Genomic DNA, 27,849 nt, shown 5'->3' with positions numbered 1-27,849 from the left:
CTGAAGGCTGCGCAGGGACACTTTGGTGTGCGCTGTGGGGGGGAGGGGGGGCGGTTGGGCAGCATGTAACCCAGTAGAAGTGGCAGTGGAGTGTCATGCAGGCGGTGATTGTGCTTTGTTGGAGGTAGTGTGGTGCTTAGCAAAGGTATGCCATGCTAATGATGGCTTTTCAGAAGTAAAAGTTGTTGGGAGGGGGGGGGGGGGCCCACTCTTGCCGGTATTGTGGCTTAATAGTGGGACCTGTGAACTTGAGATGCAGCCCAACATGTAGCCCCTCGCCTGCCCTATCCGTTGCTGTGTCGTTCCCATCACTTTCTTGAATTGCCCAGATTTTCACACATGAAAACCTTAGCGAGCATCGGCGATATACAAATATGTTCTGGTCGCCCATTGACTTCAATGGGGTTCGTTATTCGAAACGAACCCTCGAACATCGCGGGAAGTTCGTTCCGAATAACGAACACCCGAACATTTTGGTGTTCGCTCATCTCTAATCATTAACAAAGCGGAGAGCATGGGTAGGCTGCTAAACAGAAATGAGGGAGGAGATATAGGAGGCACAGCATTGTGGAGAGCTCTAAGGATGAGAGTGAGAAGTTTAAATTATATTCTAGATTTGATGGGCAACCAGTGCAGTGACTGGCTCAGGGTGGAGGTATGAGTGCAGTGACAGGCACAGGGGGGTGGCGTGAGTGCAGTGATCGGGACAGGGGGGTGGGTTGGGGGGCATCAGTGTAATGACTGGCTTAGGGTGGAGGTGTGAGTGCAGTGAATGACACAGGATTCAGTGTAGTGACTGACATAGGGTAAAGGTGTCAGTGTAGTGACTGACACAGGGTGGAGGTGTCAGTGTAGTGACCAGCGCAGGGTGGAAGTGTCAGTGTAGTGGCTAATACAGGGTGGAGGTGTCAGTGTAGTGGCTGATACAGGGTGGAGGTGTCAGTGTAGTGGCTAGCACAGGGTGGAGGCATCAGTGTAGTGACTGGCACAGGGTGGAGGCATCACTGTAGTGACTGTCACAAGGTGAAGGTGTCAGTGTAGTGATCGACAGAGGCTGGAGGTGTCAGTGTAATCGCTGGAGCAGGGTGGATGCTTCTGTACAATGACCAGCACAGGGTGGAGGCATCAGCGTAGTGACTGTCACAGGGTGGAGGTGTCAGTGTAGTGATCGGCACAGGCTGGAGGTGTCAGTGTAGTGATCGGCATAGGGTAGAGTTGTCAGTGTAGTGATCGGCACAGGCTGGAGGTGTCAGTGTAATCGCTGGAGCAGGGTGGATGCTTCTGTACAATGACCGGCACATGGTGGAGGCATCACTGTAGTGACTGTCACAGGGTGGAGGTGTCAGTGTAGTGATCGGCACAGGCTGGAGGTGTCAGTGTAGTCACTGGAGCAGGGTGGATGCTGCTGTACAATGACTGGCACAGGGTGGAGGCATCAGTGTAGAGGCTGGACAAGAAGATAAGCCTGGCTGCTGCTTTCTGGATAGATTGGAGAGGGAAGACTTTAGTTAAGGTAATCCCAATAAGCAGTGAGTTGGATAAAGGCAACAGTAAGAGTTTTTGCTTTTTCAACAGTGAGGAATGGGTAGATTCGGGAGATGTGTTTGAGGTGCTAGAGCAAGCAAGTGACTGAATATGGGGAATGAAGGAAAGGTCAGAGTCATATATGTCAAGGAGTTATGGTGGTCCCACACATTGAGGTGGGGATATCAGATCTAGATCGGTCAGTAGGTGGTGGAAACACAAGGAGTTCAGTTTTTGAGAGGTTAAGTTTTAAGGGAGGGAGGACATGATGTTAGAGACAGCAGACAATCACTGGGGTGTTGTAGTAGAGAGGGTGTGATGTCATGAGAAGTCTATAATTGGGTGTCATCAGCGTAAAGTTGGTATTGAAACTGAAATCTAACAATTTGTCGAATGGAGGCTGTGTAGATAGAAAAGAGGGGGAGGGGCGAGGACCCCAACAACAAGGGGAAGAGGAGAAGTAGAGCCGGCGAATGAGACACTGAGCGCGCGGTCAGAGAGGCTTATGTCTCATTATATATACAGTACAGCAGACACGTGCTAATCTTAGTTTTCTCATTGGTATTTTACAGACAGGGACAGAGCAGCAGCCGGCGCCTCTAACGAGACAGGAGGCGAATGTGAGACGACGGCTGGTAACGGACGGGTGCATTTCAGCCTACATTAGGCTCTAATTAACAATGTAGCTACGGGTGAATTCACATGTGTGAGTGTTGTGCATTGCGAGATACAAACTTGCCCGAAAATACAACCCATTATTTGTAATGCGCGTATTCACAGGGGCGACTTTTCTCTCCCAGCTTGTTCCATTTTTGTGCAAGATTTACGCACATCGCACAGACGGGGTATCCATGTGCTGTATGATGCAAGTACGCCTGAGAATGTTGGGCGCGACCTACTGTCGCCCGTGTGACTGTACGGTGAATATACCCCTAGCCGGAGTCACAGATATCCGTGTCCTAATGGATCTTTTTAAAATCCCATTCACAAGTGTACAGCCTTCCTGCTTCTATACGGCCACCACAGAACTCCAACAGGTAGCCAAACATTTCCAGCTCAGACATAACTGTACAACTGGGCCAACGTCATTCAGGAGTCTGGGAAAGCTGAGTGCTACTTTCTGCTATATCTGAAACAGATATAACTAAAAAACAACTATAAAATATGATAGAAGGAGGAAAATTACTAAGACTCACCAGGCAGAGAGAATATCACTTTTAAATAAAAAAACAAACAATCAAAAAAAGCAGTGCCCTTAACCCTATCATGACCAAGGGCGTACCAGCTGTGGTAGACAGCTGACATCAGCCTGCAACGGCTGGAGCTGGCTGTTTATATACTTGGATGCCATGGTCATCATGGACTACCATTAGCTGGGTGGTCTTCCATCACCCCAACAACTCTCCTTTAGATGCTATCACCGGGTGCCGATGACTTGCCATGCATTCAAGCCTATGGCACAGCCTAATAGGTAATAATGACAGGTGCCATACACTGCAATACGGAAGTTGGAATAGTGATGTTCAAGTTTCCTAGGGGGGCTAAAAACTAGGTTTTAAAAAAATGACTGTAATAGTTAATAGTATAACTAAATGAATAGTAAAGGAATTACTACATTCATGTAGTATGAATGTAAATTCATCCAACTACTTCTACTGGAAGTTTGTTTAGAGCATCTACTACTATTTCTATAAACATCATAAAAAAAACCCACTATTTCAGAATTGTACTTTTTGGGCACCCAATTTCCTAAAAAAACAAAACTAAATAAAAATTAATCAAAAAAAGTTGTATGCTCCTCCTAATGGTACCGTAAAAAAACTACAGCTCTCCCAGCCAAAAAAACAACCCTCACGCAGCTCGATCGAGGGAAAAGTTTAAAACGTTACAAGTGTCAGAATGTGGTGGCAGTAAGCAAATAGAAAAAAGTTTTTCTATTTTTTAAAAGTAGTAAAACCCTCAAAAACCAATGTAAATTTGGTATAGTCGTAAGGGAACTGACTAGAGATGAGCGAGCATACTCGGTTCGGGTGTTTTTGCACTCGAGCACCGCTTTTTCCGAGTAACTGACTACTCGGACGAAAAGATTCGGGGGCGCCGGGGGGCGGCGTGGTGGAGTGGGGGGTAGCAGTGGGGAACAGGGGGGAGCTCTCTCTCCCCCCCCCCACTCCCCTATGAAACCCCCCGCTCACCCCCGGCGCCCCCCGAATCTTTTCGAAAAAGCGGTGCTCGAGTGCAAAAACACCCGAACCGAGTACGCTTGCTCATCTCTAGTACTGACCCATGGATTAGAATCAACAGGTCATTTTTACTGCATCATGAACGCTGTAAAAAAGAGACTCAAATAAATTTTTAAACCTTTGCAATACATTATGCGGTGCGTTAGGGCTCAGTCAGACGAGCGGATATTCGCACGTCTTTCCGCGCGGAGAAAAACACGCAGTGCGTGTGAAATAAAATCTGCATGACCACATCCATTGCCACCCATATGTTCTTTCTTTTGTAGGTGTGAATTTTTTCCCATGAACGGAGTGCGTTGTTTTTGCTGCGCGATAAGACACACAAATATCTTCTTGTCTGACTGAGCCCTTAAATGGTACCTTTAAAAAAATAGAACTTGTCCGGAAAAAAAAAAAGACCTCATGCCGCCATAGTGATAGAAAATGTAAAAAGTTGTAGCAGTTGAAAAGTAGGGAGAAAAAAAACACCAAAGAAATTTTAAAAAATGACTGCTGAGGGAAGGGGTTAAAGGAACGTCCCTTGTAAAACCAATACATTTTTTTTATGCCAAGTGCATGAGAGGGGCGGAGCATGACACAAGGATTTATAGTATTTTAATCACTGCAGAGTATATCAGTTTTAGTGGTGTGCTCCTTTAAATGTACTGGCCAATTTTTTTCTTAAAGGGGACATGCACTTTCAAAAAATTTACTGGCACAGTCAATGGTATCATGATCTCCTCGCTGCTTGGTTACTCATTACTGTCCATGTGCCTACATTCTATACATCACCCCCTACTACTATATTCAGTCAGTGTTATCACTACGGTAACCATACAGACAAATCACTTGTTCCGTTTCCATATCATTACGGGATTGTATGATACATATTCTGTGCTAAGAGTTTTAGCCAGTGTTAAAGGACGGCTCGACCCTGGGAATGAGTGTTGTTATTTTTATGTTGTTTTTCTTTGGGTTTTTTTACTTTTTTTTTTTTTTTTATGGAAATGGTCGATCTGCTCAGCGCTTTTGTGAAAGATATTTAAATGAGGGATTAGGAAACAGCTTATTCTTCTCCTTAAAGCCTGCTGCTGAATTCATTGCATCACACACAGTTGCCATGGAAATGGCTGTATTATTACCGATTCAGCGCAGCAATGGGATCGCAGCAGGTGGCAAGTTAGCAAGACGGGCAAAAAGGTTTCAGTATTCAAGACAAAAAGCAAGAAAAAAAAAAGAAGAAGAAGAAAATAACATGTGAAGTATAAGTGTGTTGCGCGCTCCACCTCCCGCGCTTCTTGAAAATGGCGTATTTACAAAGATGAGAAGTTTGAAGGATTTTTTATGTATAATTCATAATATATCATAAAAAAAGCCCAAATGCTAATTATGAGAACTCAAATGAGAAAAGTAGGTTGTAATAGATTAGAAAACATGGCTTCTTTCTTCCAATAAACAGCGCTACATCTGTGCATGGCATTATATATCAGCCCTATTCACTGCAATACCAAGCACAACCTGTTCACATATGTGGCGCTGTTTGTACAATAAAGCAGCCGTGTTTTCCATTTTTAACGGACAAGACAGAATTAAACAGACTGGGTGACAAATACTCATATCAGCCATTAAAGGGGTTGTTCAAATGAGATAATTCCTGTGCACAGTGGCATGTCTACCATAGATGTGACTACACCAGGCAACTGCTATGGGGCTAACGGTGTAGGGGGGGGGGGGGGGGGCAATACTCTTTTGATTCCCTTGCTGCTATGACATTTTTGTGGCTTTGCCTGCAGCACCCTGTAGGGAAAGCTCCCTGCAAATGTATACAGCACTTGTTGATTCAATACTGTAGTAGTGGCAGGGATGTAGCTAAAGGCTCAGGGGCCAGCCGGCTTCCATGCGTACCTGTTCCTTGTCTTCTTTTCCTGTACTGCAGATGGTCCTCATGGATCGCTGTTGTTTGTTACTCTGGTCGTCCAGGGTATACGCAACAGCTTTTGCCAGCACCACAGCTCAAATGCATCAATCCTCCTTCTATCAGCTTTTTTCGCGATCCAGCTTCCAAATCCATACATGTGCAGCGACCAAGAACCAGGCCTTCAGCTGAGGAGACAGCGGGGTACAAGATGGCTGTGGTTCACTGTGGCTCTACCATCTCCTCTCCTCAAAGGCTCAAGCATAACCCGGCTCAGCCACTAGCAAGGGAGATAAGATTGTAGCAGGCTTGATAACTGTAACTCAGTCCTGGGGTATAATCGTGACGCCAGTGTCCCTAGATGAGTCATTAGTTACTCGCGATGAATAAATGGGTTCACTGAGAAACATGTTTTTCAAAACTGGGGCACGCGGTTTTCTTTTACTAACATTCCAACTTTGATTTTCCAATACAGGCAAAGTTACTAGTACTTCTTAACATGAAGTTACAGCCTTGGGAAGAGTTTCTTGAACTCTACTTTTCAGAACACATTTGACAATACACAGTTCTTCTCCCAAAGCATACACATATTCAGTCGCTGTTATCTGAAGGGCACTTGTTTGATGGTCTCTCATATCACTTCCACTTTAGTGGCTAGCTGTAACAGACTTCTGCGCTTCCCCTCCATATGCAGTTCAGCGGGGGCACTTACGGCTCTTGCATTCCCATACCAACTCTTAAGCAGCATCTCATGCACTTTCATTCCCGGAGGAGACAAATGTTCCAGCAGCAGAAGCATAACCGCGGCCTAACCCCGTCAGGAGCATCAGCCCGTCTCTCCCGCATGCACCTCCTTCTCCGACGACTAGAGATGAGCGAACACCAAAATGTTCGGGTGCTCGTTATTCGGAACGAACTTCCCGTGATGCTCGAGGGTTCGTTTCGAACAACGAACCCCATTGAAGTCAATGGGCGACCAGAGCATTTTTGTATTTCGCCGATGCTCGCTAAGGTTTTCATGTGTGAAAATCTGGGCAATTCAACAAAGTGATGGGAACGACACAGCAACGGATAGGGCAGGCGAGGGGCTACATGTTGGGCTGCATCTCAAGTTCACAGGTCCCACTATTAAGCCACATTACCGGCAAGAGTGGGCCCCCCCCCCTCCCAACAACTTTTACTTCTGAAAAGCCCTCATTAGCATGGCATACCTTAGCTAAGCACCACACTACCTCCAACAAAGCACAATCACTGCCTGCATGACACTCCACTGACACTTCTCCTGGGTTACATGCTGCCCAACCGCCCCCCCTCCCCCCCACAGCGCACACCAAAGTGTCCCTGGGCAGCCTTCAGCTGCCCTCATGCCACACCACGCTCATGTCTATTTAGAATTGCGTCTGCCATGACGAGGGACCGCAGGCACACACTGCAGAGGTTGGCACGGCTAGGCAGCGACCCTCTTTAAAAGTGGCGGAGCGATAGCCCACAATGCTGTACAGAAGCAATGAGAAATAGAATCCTGTGCCACCGCCATCAGGAGCTGCACACGTGGGCATAGCAATGGGGAACCTATGTGCCACACACTATTCATTCTGTCAAGGTGTCTGCATGCCCCAGTCAGACCGGGCTTTTTAATTCATAGACACAGGCAGGTACAACTCCCTATTGTGAAGTCCCTGTCAACCCACAGCATGGGTGGCTCCCTGGAACCCACCGGCGGTACACAGAAATATCCCATTGCATTGCCCAACACAGCTGAGGTAGTAATGTCGTGCTTAATGCAGGTGGGCTTCGGCCCACACTGCATGCCCCAGTCTGACTGGGGTTCTTTATAAGTGTACAGATGTAGTAAAAACTCCGTGTGCACCTACAGCATGGGTGGGTGCCAGGAAGCCACCGGCGGTACATAGAAATATCCCATTGCATTGCCCAACACAGCTGAGGTAGTAATGTTGTGCTTAACCCTTTCCAATCCAATTTGTATATGGTTTTCCTAGGGGGCTTACTCTTTTTCTGCCGTTATACAACGGCGCTATATGCTGGCTAAAGCCAGTACTGCATGAGCTGACACGTAGGATAGGCTCCGACAGCAGAGAGGCTGGCAATATACAGTAAGAGAACCCCGACGGACGTCTACCAACAATGGAGCTGTACAGCCTTAAACCCTAATGTCTTCACAGGTCACACAGTGGACTGGAAAGGGTTAATGCAGGTGGGTTTCGGCCCACACTGCATGCCCCAGTCAGACTGGGTTTCTTTATAAGTGGAAACAGATGCATTTATAATTCCCTGTGGACCCACTGCCTGGGTGGGTGCCAGGAAGCCACCGGCGGTACATAGAAATATCCCATTGCATTGCCCAACACAGCTGAGGTAGTAATGTCGTGCGTAATACAGGTGGGCTTCGGCCCACACTGCATGCCCCAGTCAGACTGGGGTTCTTTAGAAGTGTACAGATGTATTAAAAACTCCGTGTGCACCTACAGCATGGGTGGCTCCCTGGAACCCACTGGCGGTACATAAAAATATCCCATTGCATTGCCCAACACAGCTGAGGTAGTAATGTCGTGCTTAATGCAGGTGGGCTTCGGCCCACACTGCATGCCCCAGTCAGACTGGGTTTCTTTATAAGTGGAAACAGATGCATTTATAATTCCCTGTGGACCCACTGCCTGGGTGGGTGCCAGGAAGCCACCGGCGGTACATAGAAATATCCCATTGCATTGCCCAACACAGCTGAGGTAGTAATGTCGTGCGTAATACAGGTGGGCTTCGGCCCACACTGCATGCCCCAGTCAGACTGGGGTTCTTTAGAAGTGTACAGATGTATTAAAAACTCCGTGTGCACCTACAGCATGGGTGGCTCCCTGGAACCCACCGGCGGTACATAAAAATATCCCATTGCATTGCCCAACACAGCTGAGGTAGTAATGTCGTGCTTAATGCAGGTGGGCTTCGGCCCACACTGCATGCCCCAGTCAGACTGGGTTTCTTTATAAGTGGAAACAGATGCATTTATAATTCCCTGTGGACCCACTGCCTGGGTGGGTGCCAGGAAGCCACCGGCGGTACATAGAAATATCCCATTGCATTGCCCAACACAGCTGAGGTAGTAATGTCGTGCGTAATACAGGTGGGCTTCGGCCCACACTGCATGCCCCAGTCAGACTGGGGTTCTTTAGAAGTGTACAGATGTATTAAAAACTCCGTGTGCACCTACAGCATGGGTGGCTCCCTGGAACCCACCGGCGGTACATAAAAATATCCCATTGCATTGCCCAACACAGCTGAGGTAGTAATGTCGTGCTTAATGCAGGTGGGCTTCGGCCCACACTGCATGCCCCAGTCAGACTGGGGTTCTTTACAAGTGGACACATGTAGGTTAAACTCCCTGTGGACCCACTGCCTGGGTGGGTGCCAGGAAGCCACCGGCGGTACATAGAAATATCCCATTGCATTGCCCAACACAGCTGAGGTAGTAATGTCGTGCGTAATACAGGTGGGCTTCGGCCCACACTGCATGCCCCAGTCAGACTGGGGTTCTTTAGAAGTGGACACATGTATTAAAAACTCCGTGTGCACCTACAGCATGGGTGGCTCCCTGGAACCCACCATCGGTACATAAAAATATCCCATTGCATTGCCCAACACAGCTGAGGTAACGTCAGCTGTAATGCAGGTGGGCTAAAAATTAATTTGATTACACTGTAGGCGAGGGCCCACAAAAATTGCTGTATCAACAGTACTAATGTACATCCCAAAAATTGGCCATGGCCAGCCAAGAGGGCAGGTGAAACCCATTAATCGCTTTGGTTAATGTGGCTTAAGTGGTAACTAGGCCTGGAGGCAGCCCAGTGTAACGAAAAATTGGTTCAAGTTAAAGCTCCAATGCTTTTAAGCGCATTGAAACTTATAAAAATTGTTCAGAAAAATTATTTCAGTGAGCCTTGTGGCCCTAAGAAAAATTGCCCGTTCAGCGTGATTACGTGAGGTTTCAGGAGGAGGAGCAGGAGGAGGAGGAGGAGGAATATTAGACACAGATTGATGAAGCAGAAATGTCCCCGTTTTGGATGGTGAGAGAGAACGTAGCTTCCATCCGCGGGTGCAGCCTACATATTGCTTACGTATCGCTGCTGTCCGCTGGTGGAGAACAGAAGTCTGGGGAAATCCAGCCTTTGTTCATCTTGATGAGTGTTAGCCTGTCGGCACTGTCGGTTGACAAGCGGCTATGCTTATCTGTGATGATTCCCCCAGCCGCACTAAACACCCTCTCCGACAAGACGCTAGCCGCAGGACAAGCAAGCACCTCCAGGGCATACAGCGCTAGTTCAGGCCACGTGTCCAGCTTCGACACCCAGTAGTTGTAGGGGGCAGAGGCGTCACCAAGGATGGTCGTGCGATCCGCTACGTACTCCCTCACCATCCTTTTACAGTGCTCCCGCCGACTCAGCCGTGACTGGGAAGCGGTGACACAGTCTTGGTGGGGAGCCATAAAGCTGGCCAGGCCCTTAAAGACTGTTGCACTGCCTGGGATGTACATGCTGCTCGATCTACGCACATCCCCTGCTACCTTGCCCTCGGTACTGCGCCTTCTGCCACTAGCGCTGTCGGCTGGGAATTTTACCATCAGCTTGTCCGCAAGGGTCCTGTGGTATAGCAACACTCTCGAACCCCTTTCCTCTTCGGGAATCAGAGTGGGCAGGTTCTCCTTATACCGTGGATCGAGCAGTGTGTACACCCAGTAATCCGTCGTGGCCAGAATGCGTGCAACGCGAGGGTCACGAGAAAGGCATCCTAACATGAAGTCAGCCATGTGTGCCAGGGTACCTGTACGCAACACATGGCTGTCTTCACTAGGAAGATCACTTTCAGGATCCTCCTCCTCCTCCTCCTCCTCAGGCCATACACGCTGAAAGGATGACAGGCAATCAGCCGGTGTACCGTCAGCAGCGGCCCAAGCTGTCTCTTCCCCCTCCTCCTCATCCTCCTCATGCTCCTCCTCCTCCTCCTGTACGCGCTGAGAAATAGACAGGAGGGTGCCCTGACTATCCAGCGGCATACTGTCTTCCCCCGCCCCCGTTTCCGAGCGCAAAGCAGCTGCCTTTATGGTTTGCAGGGAATTTCTCAAGATGCATAGCAGAGGAATGGTGACGCTAATGATTGTAGCATCGCCGCTCACCACCTGGGTAGACTCCTCAAAATTACCAAGGACATGGCAGATGTCTGCCAACCAGGCCCACTCTTCTGAAAGGAATTGAGGAGGCTGACTCCCACTGCACCGCCCATATTGGAGTTGGTATTCGACTATAGCTCTACGCTGTTCATAGAGCCTGGCCAACATGTGGAGCGTAGAGTTCCACCGTGTGGGCACGTCGCACAGCAGTCGGTGCACTGGCAGCTTAAAGTGATGTTGCAGGGTGCGCAGGGTGGCAGCGTCCGTGTGGGACTTGCGAAAATGTGCACAGAGCCGGCGCGCCTTTACGAGCAGGTCTGACAAGCGTGGGTAGCTTTTCAGAAAGCGCTGAACCACCAAATTAAAGACGTGGGCCAGGCATGGCACGTGCGTGAGGCTGCCGAGCTGCAGAGCCGCCGCCAGGTTACGGCCGTTGTCACACACGACCATGCCCGGTTGGAGGCTCAGCGGCGCAAGCCAGCGGTCGGTCTGCTGTGTCAGACCCTGCAGCAGTTCGTGGGCCGTGTGCCTCTTATCGCCTAAGCTGAGTAGTTTCAGCACGGCCTGCTGACGCTTGCCCACCGCTGTGCTGCCACACCGCGCGACACCGACTGCTGGCGACATGCTGCTGCTAACACATCTTGATTGCGAGACAGAGGAGGAGGAGGAGGAGGAGGGTGCTTTAGTGGAGGAAGCATACACCTCCGCAGATACCACCACCGAGGTGGGGCCCGCAATTCTGGGGGTGGGTAGGACGTGAGCGGTCCCAGGCTCTGACTCTGTCCCAGCCTCCACTAAATTCACCCAATGTGCCGTCAGGGAGATGTAGTGGCCCTGCCCGCCTGTGCTTGTCCACGTGTCCGTAGTTAAGTGGACCGTGGCAGTAACCGCGTTGGTGAGGGCGCGTACAATGTTGCGGGAGACGTGGTCGTGCAGGGCTGGGACGGCACATCGGGAAAAGTAGTGGCGACTGGGAACTGAGTAGCACGGGGCCGCCGCCTCCATGATACTTTTGAAGGACTCCGTTTCCACAACCCTATACGGCAGCATCTCAAGGCTGATGAATTTTGCTATGCGGACGGTTAACGTTTGAGCGTGCTGGTGCGTGGCGGCGTACTTGCGCTTGCGCTCCAACAGTTGCGCAAGCGACGGCTGGACGGTGCGCTGAACTACACTGCTGGATGGGGCCGAGGACAGCGGAGGTGAGGGTGGGGGTGCAGGCCAGGAGACGGTAGTGCCTGTGTCCTGAGAGGGGGGTTGCATCTCAGTGGCAGGTTGGGGCACAGGGGGAGAGGCAGGGGTGCAAACCGGAGGCGCTGAACGGCCTTCGTCCCACCTTGCGGGGTGCTTGGCCATCATATGTCTGCGCATGGTGGTGGTGGTGAGGCTGTTGGTGTTGGCTCCCCGGCTGAGCTTTGCGCGACAAAGGTTGCACACCACTGTTCGTCGGTCGTCAGGCGTCTCTGTGAAAAACTGCCAGACCTTAGAGCACCTCGGCCTCTGCAGGGTGGCATGGCGCGAGGGGGCGCTTTGGGAAACACTTGGTGGATTATTCGGTCTGGCCCTGCCTCTACCCCTGGCCACCGCACTGCCTCTTGCAACCTGCTTTGCTGATGCCCTTGACTCCCCCTCTGAAGACCTGTCCTCCTGAGTAAGCGTTGCACACCAGGTGGGGTCAGTCACCTCATCGTCCTGCTGCTCTTCCTCCGAATCCTCTGTGCGCTGCTCCCTCGGACTTACTGCCCTTACTACTACCTCACTGCAAGACAACTGTGTCTGATCGTCATCGTCCTCCTCACCCACAGAAAGTTGTTGAGACAGTTGGCGGAAGTCCCCAGCCTCTTCCCCCGGACCCCGGGAACTTTCGAATGGTTGGGCATCAGTGACGATAAACTCCTCTGGTGGGAGAGGAACCGCTGCTGCCCAATCTAAGCAGGGGCCCGAGAACAGTTCCTGGGAGTGTTCCCGCTCCTGAGCAGGTGTTATTGTAGTGGAGTGAGGAGGCTGGGAGGAAGGAGGAGCAGCAGACAGAGGATTCGGATTGGCAGCAGTGGACGGCGCAGAACTGCGGGTAGACGATAGGTTGCTCGAAGCACTTTCTGCCATCCAGGACAGGACCTGCTCACACTGCTCATTTTCTAATAACCGTCTCCCGCGTGGACCCATTAATTGGGCGATGAATGTGGGGACGCCAGAAACGTGCCTCTCTCCTAATCGCGCAGCAGTCGGCTGCGACACACCTGGATCAGGAGCTTGGCCTGTGCCCACACCCTGACTTGGCCCTCCGCGTCCTCGGCCGCGTCCACGTCCTCTAGGCCTACCCCTACCCCTCAGCATGCTGTATTACCAGTGATTTGATTTCACAGGCAGGAAATAAATTGGCGCAAGACTGCAGGCCAAATATAATTTTTTCCCTTTTTTGAAAACGAAAGGCCCCACTGCCTCTAGTGAATGAATAATCTAAGTTTAATAACTGTGCTGTTTTCCTGCTAATGTGTCACAGAACGTGAGGGTAGCAGAGTTATTAACTGTGGCAGAGCAGGTATTTTTTTTCCCAATTAAGGAAAGCAAATGGCGAAGCCAGGAGTAAAACGTAGCTGGGTGCGTATGATTTTTACAGGTTGCAGACGCAGCCGACACGTGTCCACCGGCGTTAGGACGGACAGAGGCAGGACAAATAGAATTATTTTCCGTTTTTTTGCACCAAAAGGCAGCACTGCGTATATTCTATGAACATGAGAAGTTTAATAACTGTGCTGTTTTCCTGCTAATGTGTCACAGAACGTGAGGGTAGCAGAGTTATTAACTGTGGCAGAGCAGGTATTTTTTTTCCCAATTAAGGGAAGCAAATGGCGAAGCCAGGAGTAAAACGTAGCTGGGTGCGTATGATTTTTACAGGTTGCAGACGCAGCCGACACGTGTCCACCGGCGTTAGGACGGACAGAGGCAGGACAAATAGAATTATTTTCCGTTTTTTTGCACCAAAAGGCAGCACTGCGTATATTCTATGAACATGAGAAGTTTAATAACTGTGCTGTTTTCCTGCTAATGTGTCACAGAACGTGAGGGTAGCAGAGTTATTAACTGTGGCAGAGCAGGTATTTTTTTTCCCAATTAAGGAAAGCAAATGGCGAAGCCAGGAGTAAAACGTAGCTGGGTGCGTATGATTTTTACAGGTTGCACACGCAGCCGACACGTGTCCACCGGCGTTAGGACGGACAGAGGCAGGACAAATAGAATTATTTTCCGTTTTTTGGCACCAAAAGGCAGCACTGCGTATATTCTATGAACATGAGAAGTTTAATAACTGTGCTGTTTTCCTGCTAATGTGTCACAGAACGTGAGGGTAGCAGAGTTATTAACTGTGGCAGAGCAGGTATTTTTTTTCCCAACTAAGGAAAGCAAATGGCGAAGCCAGGAGTAAAACGTAGCTGGGTGCGTATGATTTTTACAGGTTGCACACGCAGCCGACACGTGTCCACCGGCGTTAGGACGGACAGAGGCAGGACAAATAGAATTATTTTCCGTTTTTTTGCACCAAAAGGCAGCACTGCGTATATTCTATGAACATGAGAAGTTTAATAACTGTGCTGTTTTCCTGCTAATGTGTCACAGAACGTGAGGGTAGCAGAGTTATTAACTGTGGCAGAGCAGGTATTTTTTTTCCCAATTAAGGAAAGCAAATGGCGAAGCCAGGAGTAAAACGTAGCTGGGTGCGTATGATTTTTACAGGTTGCAGACGCAGCCGACACGTGTCCACCGGCGTTAGGACGGACAGAGGCAGGACAAATAGAATTATTTTCCGTTTTTTTGCACCAAAAGGCAGCACTGCGTATATTCTATGAACATGAGAAGTTTAATAACTGTGCTGTTTTCCTGCTAATGTGTCACAGAACGTGAGGGTAGCAGAGTTATTAACTGTGGCAGAGCAGGTATTTTTTTTCCCAATTAAGGAAAGCAAATGGCGAAGCCAGGAGTAAAACGTAGCTGGGTGCGTATGATTTTTACAGGTTGCAGACGCAGCCGACACGTGTCCACCGGCGTTAGGACGGACAGAGGCAGGACAAATAGAATTATTTTCCGTTTTTTTGCACCAAAAGGCAGCACTGCGTATATTCTATGAACATGAGAAGTTTAATAACTGTGCTGTTTTCCTGCTAATGTGTCACAGAACGTGAGGGTAGCAGAGTTATTAACTGTGGCAGAGCAGGTATTTTTTTTCCCAATTAAGGGAAGCAAATGGCGAAGCCAGGAGTAAAACGTAGCTGGGTGCGTATGATTTTTACAGGTTGCAGACGCAGCCGACACGTGTCCACCGGCGTTAGGACGGACAGAGGCAGGACAAATAGAATTATTTTCCGTTTTTTTGCACCAAAAGGCAGCACTGCGTATATTCTATGAACATGAGAAGTTTAATAACTGTGCTGTTTTCCTGCTAATGTGTCACAGAACGTGAGGGTAGCAGAGTTATTAACTGTGGCAGAGCAGGTATTTTTTTTCCCAATTAAGGAAAGCAAATGGCGAAGCCAGGAGTAAAACGTAGCTGGGTGCGTATGATTTTTACAGGTTGCACACGCAGCCGACACGTGTCCACCGGCGTTAGGACGGACAGAGGCAGGACAAATAGAATTATTTTCCGTTTTTTGGCACCAAAAGGCAGCACTGCGTATATTCTATGAACATGAGAAGTTTAATAACTGTGCTGTTTTCCTGCTAATGTGTCACAGAACGTGAGGGTAGCAGAGTTATTAACTGTGGCAGAGCAGGTATTTTTTTTCCCAACTAAGGAAAGCAAATGGCGAAGCCAGGAGTAAAACGTAGCTGGGTGCGTATGATTTTTACAGGTTGCACACGCAGCCGACACGTGTCCACCGGCGTTAGGACGGACAGAGGCAGGACAAATAGAATTATTTTCCGTTTTTTTGCACCAAAAGGCAGCACTGCGTATATTCTATGAACATGAGAAGTTTAATAACTGTGCTGTTTTCCTGCTAATGTGTCACAGAACGTGAGGGTAGCAGAGTTATTAACTGTGGCAGAGCAGGTATTTTTTTTCCCAATTAAGGAAAGCAAATGGCGAAGCCAGGAGTAAAACGTAGCTGGGTGCGTATGATTTTTACAGGTTGCAGACGCAGCCGACACGTGTCCACCGGCGTTAGGACGGACAGAGGCAGGACAAATAGAATTATTTTCCGTTTTTTTGCACCAAAAGGCAGCACTGCGTATATTCTATGAACATGAGAAGTTTAATAACTGTGCTGTTTTCCTGCTAATGTGTCACAGAACGTGAGGGTAGCAGAGTTATTAACTGTGGCAGAGCAGGTATTTTTTTTCCCAATTAAGGGAAGCAAATGGCGAAGCCAGGAGTAAAACGTAGCTGGGTGCGTATGATTTTTACAGGTTGCAGACGCAGCCGACACGTGTCCACCGGCGTTAGGACGGACAGAGGCAGGACAAATAGAATTATTTTCCGTTTTTTTGCACCAAAAGGCAGCACTGCGTATATTCTATGAACATGAGAAGTTTAATAACTGTGCTGTTTTCCTGCTAATGTGTCACAGAACGTGAGGGTAGCAGAGTTATTAACTGTGGCAGAGCAGGTATTTTTTTTCCCAATTAAGGAAAGCAAATGGCGAAGCCAGGAGTAAAACGTAGCTGGGTGCGTATGATTTTTACAGGTTGCACACGCAGCCGACACGTGTCCACCGGCGTTAGGACGGACAGAGGCAGGACAAATAGAATTATTTTCCGTTTTTTGGCACCAAAAGGCAGCACTGCGTATATTCTATGAACATGAGAAGTTTAATAACTGTGCTGTTTTCCTGCTAATGTGTCACAGAACGTGAGGGTAGCAGAGTTATTAACTGTGGCAGAGCAGGTATTTTTTTTCCCAATTAAGGAAAGCAAATGGCGAAGCCAGGAGTAAAACGTAGCTGGGTGCGTATGATTTTTACAGGTTGCACACGCAGCCGACACGTGTCCACCGGCGTTAGGACGGACAGAGGCAGGACAAATAGAATTATTTTCCGTTTTTTTGCACCAAAAGGCAGCACTGCGTATATTCTATGAACATGAGAAGTTTAATAACTGTGCTGTTTTCCTGCTAATGTGTCACAGAACGTGAGGGTAGCAGAGTTATTAACTGTGGCAGAGCAGGTATTTTTTTTCCCAATTAAGGAAAGCAAATGGCGAAGCCAGGAGTAAAACGTAGCTGGGTGCGTATGATTTTTACAGGTTGCAGACGCAGCCGACACGTGTCCACCGGCGTTAGGACGGACAGAGGCAGGACAAATAGAATTATTTTCCGTTTTTTTGCACCAAAAGGCAGCACTGCGTATATTCTATGAACATGAGAAGTTTAATAACTGTGCTGTTTTCCTGCTAATGTGTCACAGAACGTGAGGGTAGCAGAGTTATTAACTGTGGCAGAGCAGGTATTTTTTTTCCCAATTAAGGAAAGCAAATGGCGAAGCCAGGAGTAAAACGTAGCTGGGTGCGTATGATTTTTACAGGTTGCAGACGCAGCCGACACGTGTCCACCGGCGTTAGGACGGACAGAGGCAGGACAAATAGAATTATTTTCCGTTTTTTGGCACCAAAAGGCAGCACTGCGTATATTCTATGAACATGAGAAGTTTAATAACTGTGCTGTTTTCCTGCTAATGTGTCACAGAACGTGAGGGTAGCAGAGTTATTAACTGTGGCAGAGCAGGTATTTTTTTTCCCAATTAAGGAAAGCAAATGGCGAAGCCAGGAGTAAAACGTAGCTGGGTGCGTATGATTTTTACAGGTTGCACACGCAGCCGACACGTGTCCACCGGCGTTAGGACGGACAGAGGCAGGACAAATTGAATTATTTTCACTTGTTTTACAAGCAAAAGGCAGCACTGCGTATATTCAATGAATAATAACTGTGTTGTGGCCCTGCCTATACAATTCTTTCCCTGCAGTATCAATGGAGGGTGGAATGCTCTGCAGAGGCGATTTTGAGAAGCAAAAAAAAATGCAGCACAGCTAACAGCAGCCTGGACAGTACTGCACACGGATAAATATGGCCCTAGAAAGGACCGTTGAGGTTCTTGAAGGCTACACTCACTCCTAACACTCTCCCTGCCTATGCAGCACTTCTGTCCCTAATGCCGGGTGCAACGCTCTGCAGAGCCGATTTTGAGAAGAAAAAAAATGGCACTGCTAACAGCAGCCAACACACAGCTATCAGTGGCCCTAATAAGGACCTTTGGGGGGTCTTGAAGCCTACACTAACTACCAATTCTTTCCCTACAGCAGCTCCGGTACAAACAGCACTGTCCCTCAGCTAACTCACCAGGCATCTGAGCCGAACCGCGGGAGGGGCCGACTTTTATGTTCGGGTGACACCTGATCTTCCCAGCCACTCACAGCAGGGGGGTGGTATAGGGCTTGAACGTCACAGGGGGAAGTTGTAATGCCTTCCCTGTCTTTCAATTGGCCAAAAAAAGCGCGCTAACGTCTCAGGGAAGGAAGTGAAAGTAACCAGAACACCGCGTGGTGCTCATTACGAATAACGAACATCCCGAACACCCTAATATTCGCACGAATATCAAGCTCGGAAGAACACGTTCGCTCATCTCTACCGACGACACACACTACACTACTCTCTATAACTCCCTCTTCTACTTAAACAGCCAATCATAACACACTGACAAGACAGAAAGACAAACAAACTTATTTAAAGACAAAGAGACCCATAAAAAGATGAAGGGACCCTACTCTGGGTCTCTACAAATGGCTATGGGGGAAATGGTGGTTTGCACTATCCTGCGTTTAGAATAGGATCTAAAAAAAATTTCTTTCTTATAGAATGATTAAAAACAGAGCTAAACATATGGCTTTGTAGCCTATCGCCACCTGCACACGGCCGGGTCGGATCCCACTGCGAGAATTCTCGCAACGGGATGCGACCCGTGCCCCGGTATTGACCTTATACTCACCCATCCAGCCTCTTCTCTCTCTGCACTGCGATGTGCCGGCTGGCACACAGAGGCTCGCACAGAAATCGGACATGCCGCAATTTGTTTACCGCGCGAGTTTCACGTTGTCAAATCGCGTCTGTCTGCGTAGGGTTGCATTATCTAATGCAATCCTATGGCAGCGTGCACGGACGGAAATTCTGTGGGAAATCCTGCTGTGGGATTTCCACCCATGTGCAGGAGGCCTATTGCTGCTGGTCATGAGATTATAAAAAAACCCTCTGTATACGACCACAGCCTAATTTACAAACGAGGTAACCCAAACGGTAAATAGGCGGATGGTAAATGCTTTTATTACTCTGGGTACGGAGACGTATGATTGCCACACCTGTAATGACCAGGTCACATATGTGAATGTATTGACATATTGGGTTAGAATGGAACACTCATTTCTCACTGACGACCTATTGATAATTCACAGCGAAGCATAATCACTTGTCAAAAATGTGAATGGGCCTACAACACCAGATGCAGATGTGACCACCAATCTCACATTAACAGTGTCCTAATAGTTCATAGTGACACATTGCATTTATACTGACCCTTGTCTAATGTAGATGCTGCACTACAAAGATCCTGGTCTGATAGGAGGACTTCAAGTGGGTGCTGGGGTTATGTCCGATAAATGACCCAAACTGATAAGCTGGGTATTTCTGAGAACACCCTATCTGTTCCTACATTAACACTCTCAAGCTGACACTCAAGCTCAACGCGTTTCTAGGGTGAGTTTAATAGACCTGTCTCCAGGAGCCAAGTCATAGTGATAGAAATTAGTATTTTGTTACTCAATCTGTCATGATATCAACAGGAATGATTATCGAATCGCCATGAGAACAAAATAATGAAGTTGATATTCAGGTAATCCAACTGTCATGATAACGACAGACAACATGGCGGTTTGACAACCCTCTCTGTAGTGCGGACGAGAGAAAGCTGAAGTCACTTTGGAGAACAGCCTAACTTAGTGCCACCTTTGGTCTGTTGTGAGGTCCCTCGTCTGGTATAAGGGATGTTTAAGAAAATCAAGCCACTGCTGTGGAAACAGTAAAAATTCTCTGTGCAACAGGAATTCTACATAGGAGAGTTGCTTACAAGTGTGTCAGCCTTAGGTATCCCCATAAGAGTGTGTCAACCACAGATCTCCCCAAAACGGTGTGTGTTATCCACAAAAAACAAAGTCAGCACCTCCGACAAATAAATTAAATGTGCAGGTGCACATAAGCCATGGCTGAAAAAAATTCAGTAACAGAAGCAAGAGTTTCAGCATATTTAATATCAGAATAAAAATGCATAACTATTAGAGATGAGCGAGCGTACTCGGGCGAAAAGATTCGGGGGGCGCCGTGGGTGAGTGGGGGGTTGCAGCGAGAGTGGGGGGGGGAGAGGGATAGAGAGAGGGCTCCCCCCTGTTCCCCACTGCTACCCCCGCGCCGCCACGCCTTCCCCCACCCCCCGGCGCCCCCCGAATCTTTTCACCCGAGTACTGAAGTACTCGAAAATCGTGGTGCTCGATCGAGTAATTACTTGAAACGAGTACGTTCGCTCATCTCTAATAACTATTATATATACTAACCTCATAAAATTGCAAGGTTCTTATTGCATATTTTGATCAAAACATGTGGGCCCATCCATTACATCCAGGCGACCATTGCATTTGGATGGGTTCTTAATTCTAACAGATAGATCTCTTTGGGCCAAAGCCTCACTAGATAGTATGTGAATCTGTAAGGCCTCATGTCCACGGGGAAAAGAAGAATTAAAATTCGCAGCGGATCACCCGCACGTGGATCCGCGCCCCATAGGAATGCATTGACCACCCGCAGGTAGATAAATACCCGTGAATGGTCAATAAAAGTGTATTAAAAAATTTCTGGAGCATGAAAAAAAATGGACATGTTCCATTTAGGTGTGGGGACGGCTCCCGCGGGCTTCTATTGAAGCCTATGGAAGCCGTCCAGATCCGCAGGAGACCCGCGCCTGAATTAAACTCACCTGCTCCAGGCGATGCAGATCTTCCTTCCTTTGCGGCTGGATCTTCTGTCTTCGGCCCGGCGGATGTGCCTGGTACGCAGCCGGTGTGCCGAGCACATCCTCCAGGCCAAAGAAAGAAGATCCAGCCACGAAGAAGGGAAGATCTGCATGGTCCGCAGCAGGTGAGTTTATTCTTATTTTACTGCCTCATGTCCGCAGGGCAGGAGGGACCCGCTACGGATTCTCCATGGAGAATCCGTAGCCGGCCTGATTTTCCCCGTGGACATGAGGCCTTAGAGTGCTGAAGCTCGTGCTTCTGTTACTGTATTTGTTGCAGCCATGGCTTGTGTGCACCCGCAGATTTAATTTATTTGTTGGAGGTGCTGATGTTGTTCTTTCATTGCATTGTGGAGGAATGGCTGCCTCCTCTTTTGTCTTGCACTCGCTCTACCCATCTGCCCCGGGCCTTTTAATTAGACTAAGGCCGCCTGCAGACGCGCCTGCAGAGAGCAGCGCGGAACTCACCTGCTCCCGCGGAGCCGGCGGCTAGGGAGTGACGCACAGAAATAGAGCATGCCGCGGTTTGTTTTCTGCGCAGGATTTCGCCCAGACAAACCTCGGCCGTCTGCATAGGATTGCGTATTGTAATGCAATCCTATGCAGGTGTGTACGGGCGGAAATTCTGCGGGGGAATCCTGCCGCGGAATTTCCGCCCGTCTGCAGGAGGCCTAACTAATTCCAACTTTTCCTGAATCAGTTATCACGGGCAGTGGTATTGCGACACAGATTTAGAATACAATGCAGCAGACAGCGTTACTAAAATGTGCAGTATTTATTCGCAAACAAAGAAAATGAAAAATTGATTAAACACGTAACAAGCAAGTAATCTAATCTTTACTGTATCACTAAACTAATCCCAAGTTCAATAATACTTTATGCACTATAAGAAAACAGTAACACTTTACACACAGTGCATTACAATAGCAGGGCAAGAAACACTAACAGTATTGCTACAAGGCGATCTATGCTGTTTAAGCAGAAATACAATTCACACAGTCCTTTCTTTAGGTGTTAACACTTTATTGCTAGTAACTACCCTGTTACCCGGAAAATAAGACATACCCGGAAAATAAGACATAGCATGATTTTCCAGAATTTTTGAGGATGCAAAATGATTTTTCAGGCTTTTTGAGGATGCTTGAAATATAAGCCCTACTCCAAAATTAAGCCCTGCTCACAGTTAATTAAAAAAGTCAATTTAAATAGTGTCCAGGCAGCTGTACATGTAAAAAAGGTAAACCTTTTTGAACAAAAATTAATATAAGACACTGTCTTATTTTCGGGGGAACACGGGTAGTTAACACTTTATTGCTAGTAACTCGGTCCAGTTGAAACACAGCGTTCAAACCCCAACCGATGTGCCTCTATCGTAGCGGACCATTCACTTGTGGCCCTATCACAGTTCATAGACACAAATGTTTAAACAGTGCAATCCTGCCCAACAGACCTGCTGATTAGTTGCTTGCATCTCTAATGCTGTGCACATCTACAGTCAATTCGTGCCTAGCTTTACTTATAATCTGTCATGTATCCAACACCCTCTGTGCTACGCAAACTGTTCTGCTATTTCAGATTCTCAAAGGCAACAGCTCTCCTACTGGTTATTGCAACTCTCTCCATTAGCGTTCCAGCACACCTCGAGTTTACTATTACAGGCCCTGCTGCCTCTGTAATGGACTTCGCAAACCTTTTATAGTCCTGACGTCATCTCTCTAGATTTTAGAAGGTTCCATGGAGCATGCTCAGTTCTATAGCGCCAAAATGTGGGGCAAAGCTTGGTGCAATCGGTAATTTCGGTACACTTTTTGGTGCATTTGACTGTCCATCACCATGGGAACATCCTAACCCTATAGGGTAGTCCTTTATATAGTTGCAGCTTATGCCCAAAGATATCAGTTAGTTACAAACCCATCCGAAAGCAATGATAAATGGATGTATCAAAGAGAAGGAAGTGGCAGCATCCGTTGGGGGTTTTAGGTTAAAATGTCAAATTTTATTGCTCCATACTCCACAGACAAATACAGGTAACGTTTCGACTGAAAATAGTCTTTATCAAGCCTCAGGCTTGATAAAGCAATAAAATTTGACATTTTAACCTAAAACCCCCAACGGATGCTGCCACTTCTTTCTCTTTGATGCTTGACACGGGGACTGGAGGTCCATAGTCCCATTGGTGGCTTGGCATACATTCGCTTAATACCTCTGCGCTTTTGCACATTTTTTGGTGTGCTGCGGGACTCTATCTTGGACATTTCTGATAAATGGATGTGGCGGATGGGCCCGCCTTTTGATCAAAGTATGCATTAAGAACCTTGCATTGTTATACAGTTAGTGTATATATGACAGTTGTGTATTTTTATTCAGATATTAAATGTTTGAGTGCTGAAATGCTTGTTTCTGTTACCCCCACCCCCCATAACAGTGCATCATCCACAGGTCCCTCATAACAATGTATCATCCATAGATAATGAGTATAACTTTATGCATTATTCATTGTCCTTACATTATTTTACAGGTGACACGTCTCAGACAATGGACTATGCTGGGGTCCCCCTCATATCAAACAGAGTCTGTAATACAAAGTATATCTATGGTGGTGTAATAAAGCCATCCATGCTCTGTGCCGGATTCCTAGAAGGTGGAGTAGATACCTGTCAGGTACGATGATGGATTTTATTAATTACATATAAAGTACTGATGAAGTAAATAATTAGACCTTCCCTGCTTATCACAATCACTGGGTGTGGATCATCATCATAAATACTTACATGACTATTATTTCACATTTGTTATCATGATATATATTTATTCTCTGTAACTATAATACAGGCCCTGATATGTAAGAATATAAGTAATAAAATAGTGTCCCTTAAAAACTGGAATGTAATTACTCTAATACTGTCACCTATGCCCCCTATATACAACAAAATAAATATCATAACACTACCCTGTATGTGCAATAATATAACTACTATAAAACTGCCTCCTATGTACACGGATATAACTATTATAATACTGTCCCTATGTATAAGAATATAATTATTATAATACTGTTCCTATAAAAATGAGCATAACTCTTGTAGTCATACAAGAGTTTGACTACTATAACACTGCCCCTTATTTAAAAGAATATAACTACTATAATATTGCACTATGTACAAGAATATAACTACTATAATACTGTCCCCAAAGTAGAAGAATGTAACGACTATAATAATGCCACTGCATAAAAGAATATAACTACTATAATACTGCCCCTATGTACAAGAATATATCTACTATAATACTGCCTCCTATGTACAAGAATATACTATAATACTGCCTCCTATGTACAAGAATATAACTACTATAATGCTGCCCCATATGTACAAGACTATAACTACTATAATACTGCTCCCTATTTAAAAGAATATAACTACTATAATATTGCCTCCTATGTACAAGAATATAACTACTATAGTACTGCCTCCTATGTACAAGGATATAGCTACTATAATACGGCTACCTATGTACAAGAATATAACTACTATAACACTGCCCCCTATGTACAAGAATATAACTACTATAATACTGCCCCCTATGTACAAGAATATAACTACTATAATACTGCCTCCTATGTACAAGAATACAACTACTATAATACTGCCCGCTTATGTATCGGAATAGAACTACTATAACACTGCCTCCTATGTACAAGAAAATAACTGCTATAATACTGCCTCTATGTACAAGAATATAACTACTATGTTACTTCTCCTTATGTACAGGAATATAACTACTATATAAAACTGCCTCCTGTGAACAAGAATATAACTACTATAATACTGCCCCCTATGTACAAGAATATAACTACTATAATACTGCCCCCCATGTACAAGAATATAACTACTATAATACTGCTCCTATGTACAAGAATATAACTACTATAATACTGTCCCCTATGTACAAGAATATAACTACTATAATACTGCCTCCTATGTACAAGAATATAACTACTATAATACTGCCTCCTATGTACAAGAATATAACTACTATAATACTGCCTCATATGTACAAGAATATAACTACTATAATACTGCCCCCTATGTACAAGAATATAACTACTATAATACCGCCCCCTATGTACAAGAATATAACTACTATAATACTGCCCTCCTATGTACAAGAATATACTATAATACTGCCTCCTATGTACAAGAATATAACTACTATAATGCTGCCCCATATGTACAAGACTATAACTACTATAATACTGCTCCCTATTTAAAAGAATATAACTACTATAATACCGCCCCCTATGTACAAGAATATATCTACTATAATACTGCCTCCTATGTACAAGAATATACTATAATACTGCCTCCTATGTACAAGAATATAACTACTATAATGCTGCCCCATATGTACAAGACTATAACTACTATAATACTGCTCCCTATTTAAAAGAATATAACTACTATAATATTGCCTCCTATGTACAAGAATATAACTACTATAGTACTGCCTCCTATGTACAAGGATATAGCTACTATAATACGGCTACCTATGTACAAGAATATAACTACTATAACACTGCCCCCTATGTACAAGAATATAACTACTATAATACTGCCCCCTATGTACAAGAATATAACTACTATAATACTGCCTCCTATGTACAAGAATACAACTACTATAATACTGCCCGCTTATGTATCGGAATAGAACTACTATAACACTGCCTCCTATGTACAAGAAAATAACTGCTATAATACTGCCTCTATGTACAAGAATATAACTACTATGTTACTTCTCCTTATGTACAGGAATATAACTACTATATAAAACTGCCTCCTGTGAACAAGAATATAACTACTATAATACTGCCCCCTATGTACAAGAATATAACTACTATAATACTGCCCCATATGTACAAGACTATAACTACTATAATACTGCTCCCTATTTAAAAGAATATAACTACTATAATATTGCCTCCTATGTACAAGAATATAACTACTATAGTACTGCCTCCTATGTACAAGGATATAGCTACTATAATACGGCTACCTATGTACAAGAATATAACTACTATAACACTGCCCCCTATGTACAAGAATATAACTACTATAATACTGCCCCCTATGTACAAGAATATAACTACTATAATACTGCCTCCTATGTACAAGAATACAACTACTATAATACTGCCCGCTTATGTATCGGAATAGAACTACTATAACACTGCCTCCTATGTACAAGAAAATAACTGCTATAATACTGCCTCTATGTACAAGAATATAACTACTATGTTACTTCTCCTTATGTACAGGAATATAACTACTATATAAAACTGCCTCCTGTGAACAAGAATATAACTACTATAATACTGCCCCCTATGTACAAGAATATAACTACTATAATACTGCCCCCCATGTACAAGAATATAACTACTATAATACTGCTCCTATGTACAAGAATATAACTACTATAATACTGTCCCCTATGTACAAGAATATAACTACTATAATACTGCCTCCTATGTACAAGAATATAACTACTATAATACTGCCTCCTATGTACAAGAATATAACTACTATAATACTGCCTCATATGTACAAGAATATAACTACTATAATACTGCCCCCTATGTACAAGAATATAACTACTATAATACCGCCCCCTATGTACAAGAATATAACTACTATAATACTGCCCTCCTATGTACAAGAATATAACTAGTATAATACTGCCCCCTATGTACAAGAATATAACTACTATAATACTGCCCTCCTATGTACAAGAATATAACTACTATAATACTGCCCTCTATGTACAAGAATATAACTACTATAATATTGCCCTCTATGTACAAGAATATAACTAGTATAATACTGCCTCCTATGTACAAGAATATAACTACTATAATACTGCCCTCTATGTACAAGAATATAACTACTATAATATTGCCCTCTATGTACAAGAATATAACTAGTATAATACTGCCCCCTATGTACAAGAATATAACTACTATAATACTGCCCTCCTATGTACAAGAATATAACTACTATAATTCTGCCCTCTATGTACAAGAATATAACTACTATAATATTGCCCTCTATGTACAAGAATATAACTACTATAATACTGCCACCTATGTACAAGGATATAATTACTATAATACTGCCCCCTATGTACAAGGATATAATTACTTGAATACTGCCCCCTACATACAAGAATATAACAACTATAATACTGTCCCCTATGTACAAGGATATAATTACTATAATGCTGACTCCTATACCTCCTTTATTAGAGTGGATAATGGATTTGTATAAGCAGTATTGACTTCATTAAAATCTCTGTATATTTTGTGTGTTCCGTTTTAGGGGGATAGTGGGGGACCTTTAGCCTGTGAAGACAGGAAAGTGTGGAAACTGATGGGAACCACTAGCTGGGGTGTCGGCTGTGCTATGAGATATAAGCCAGGAGTGTACACTCGAATTACGTCTTTCCTGGACTGGATTCACATGCAGATGGAGGTAATACTTAAAACATCATACAGGAGCTTACAAAGACCAGAGGGTCTAGATTACATAGGAGCAGCCCCTTTGCTCTTGCTGGTTTATGTCATCACAATCCATCAATGTGGGATAACAAGGCCCAGTGTTGCCCCCTGTCCATTTGCCCTGCAACCCCTATTTGGGTCCACACAGCCAATACAATAGGTAGATAAAAGCATCCCAGGGTGGGTCCCACAAGATCCCTCCAAGGATGTTGGTAGACATCTCTTCTCTAAAATTCCTACTGGGGGCACTGCTGCAATCACGGGTGCCATGGTAGCTGGTATTGGGGCTCCAGTGCTTCCAGCTTATCTAGAGAACTACATCATATTGTGGGGGACTAGAGTTCTTACTAGGAGAACTGTGGCTGAAACTGGGAGGTCTGTAGCTAGCACTGGAGGCTCTGCCACTATTACTGTTGACACTGGGATTT

General features: G+C 45.8%; 1 protein-coding gene across 1 annotated transcript in view; it reads left to right on the top strand.

Moving 5' to 3' along the window:
- TMPRSS3 (transmembrane serine protease 3) overlaps window positions 1-27,849 on the top strand; it is a 96,340-nt gene that overhangs the window by 54,408 nt on the left and 14,083 nt on the right. Inside the window, exons 10-11 of the mRNA XM_066598567.1 lie at window positions 23,390-23,532; window positions 27,243-27,395. Of these exons, the coding sequence (XP_066454664.1) occupies window positions 23,390-23,532; window positions 27,243-27,395 (296 nt within the window). The remainder of the gene's footprint in view (window positions 1-23,389; window positions 23,533-27,242; window positions 27,396-27,849) is intronic.

Source organism: Eleutherodactylus coqui, chromosome 4 (genome assembly GCF_035609145.1).
Source record: "Eleutherodactylus coqui strain aEleCoq1 chromosome 4, aEleCoq1.hap1, whole genome shotgun sequence".
Taxonomy (NCBI): Eukaryota; Metazoa; Chordata; class Amphibia; order Anura; family Eleutherodactylidae; genus Eleutherodactylus; species Eleutherodactylus coqui.
Note: the sequence above shows the minus strand (reverse complement) of the source record. Positions and strands in the feature narration are given on the sequence as shown.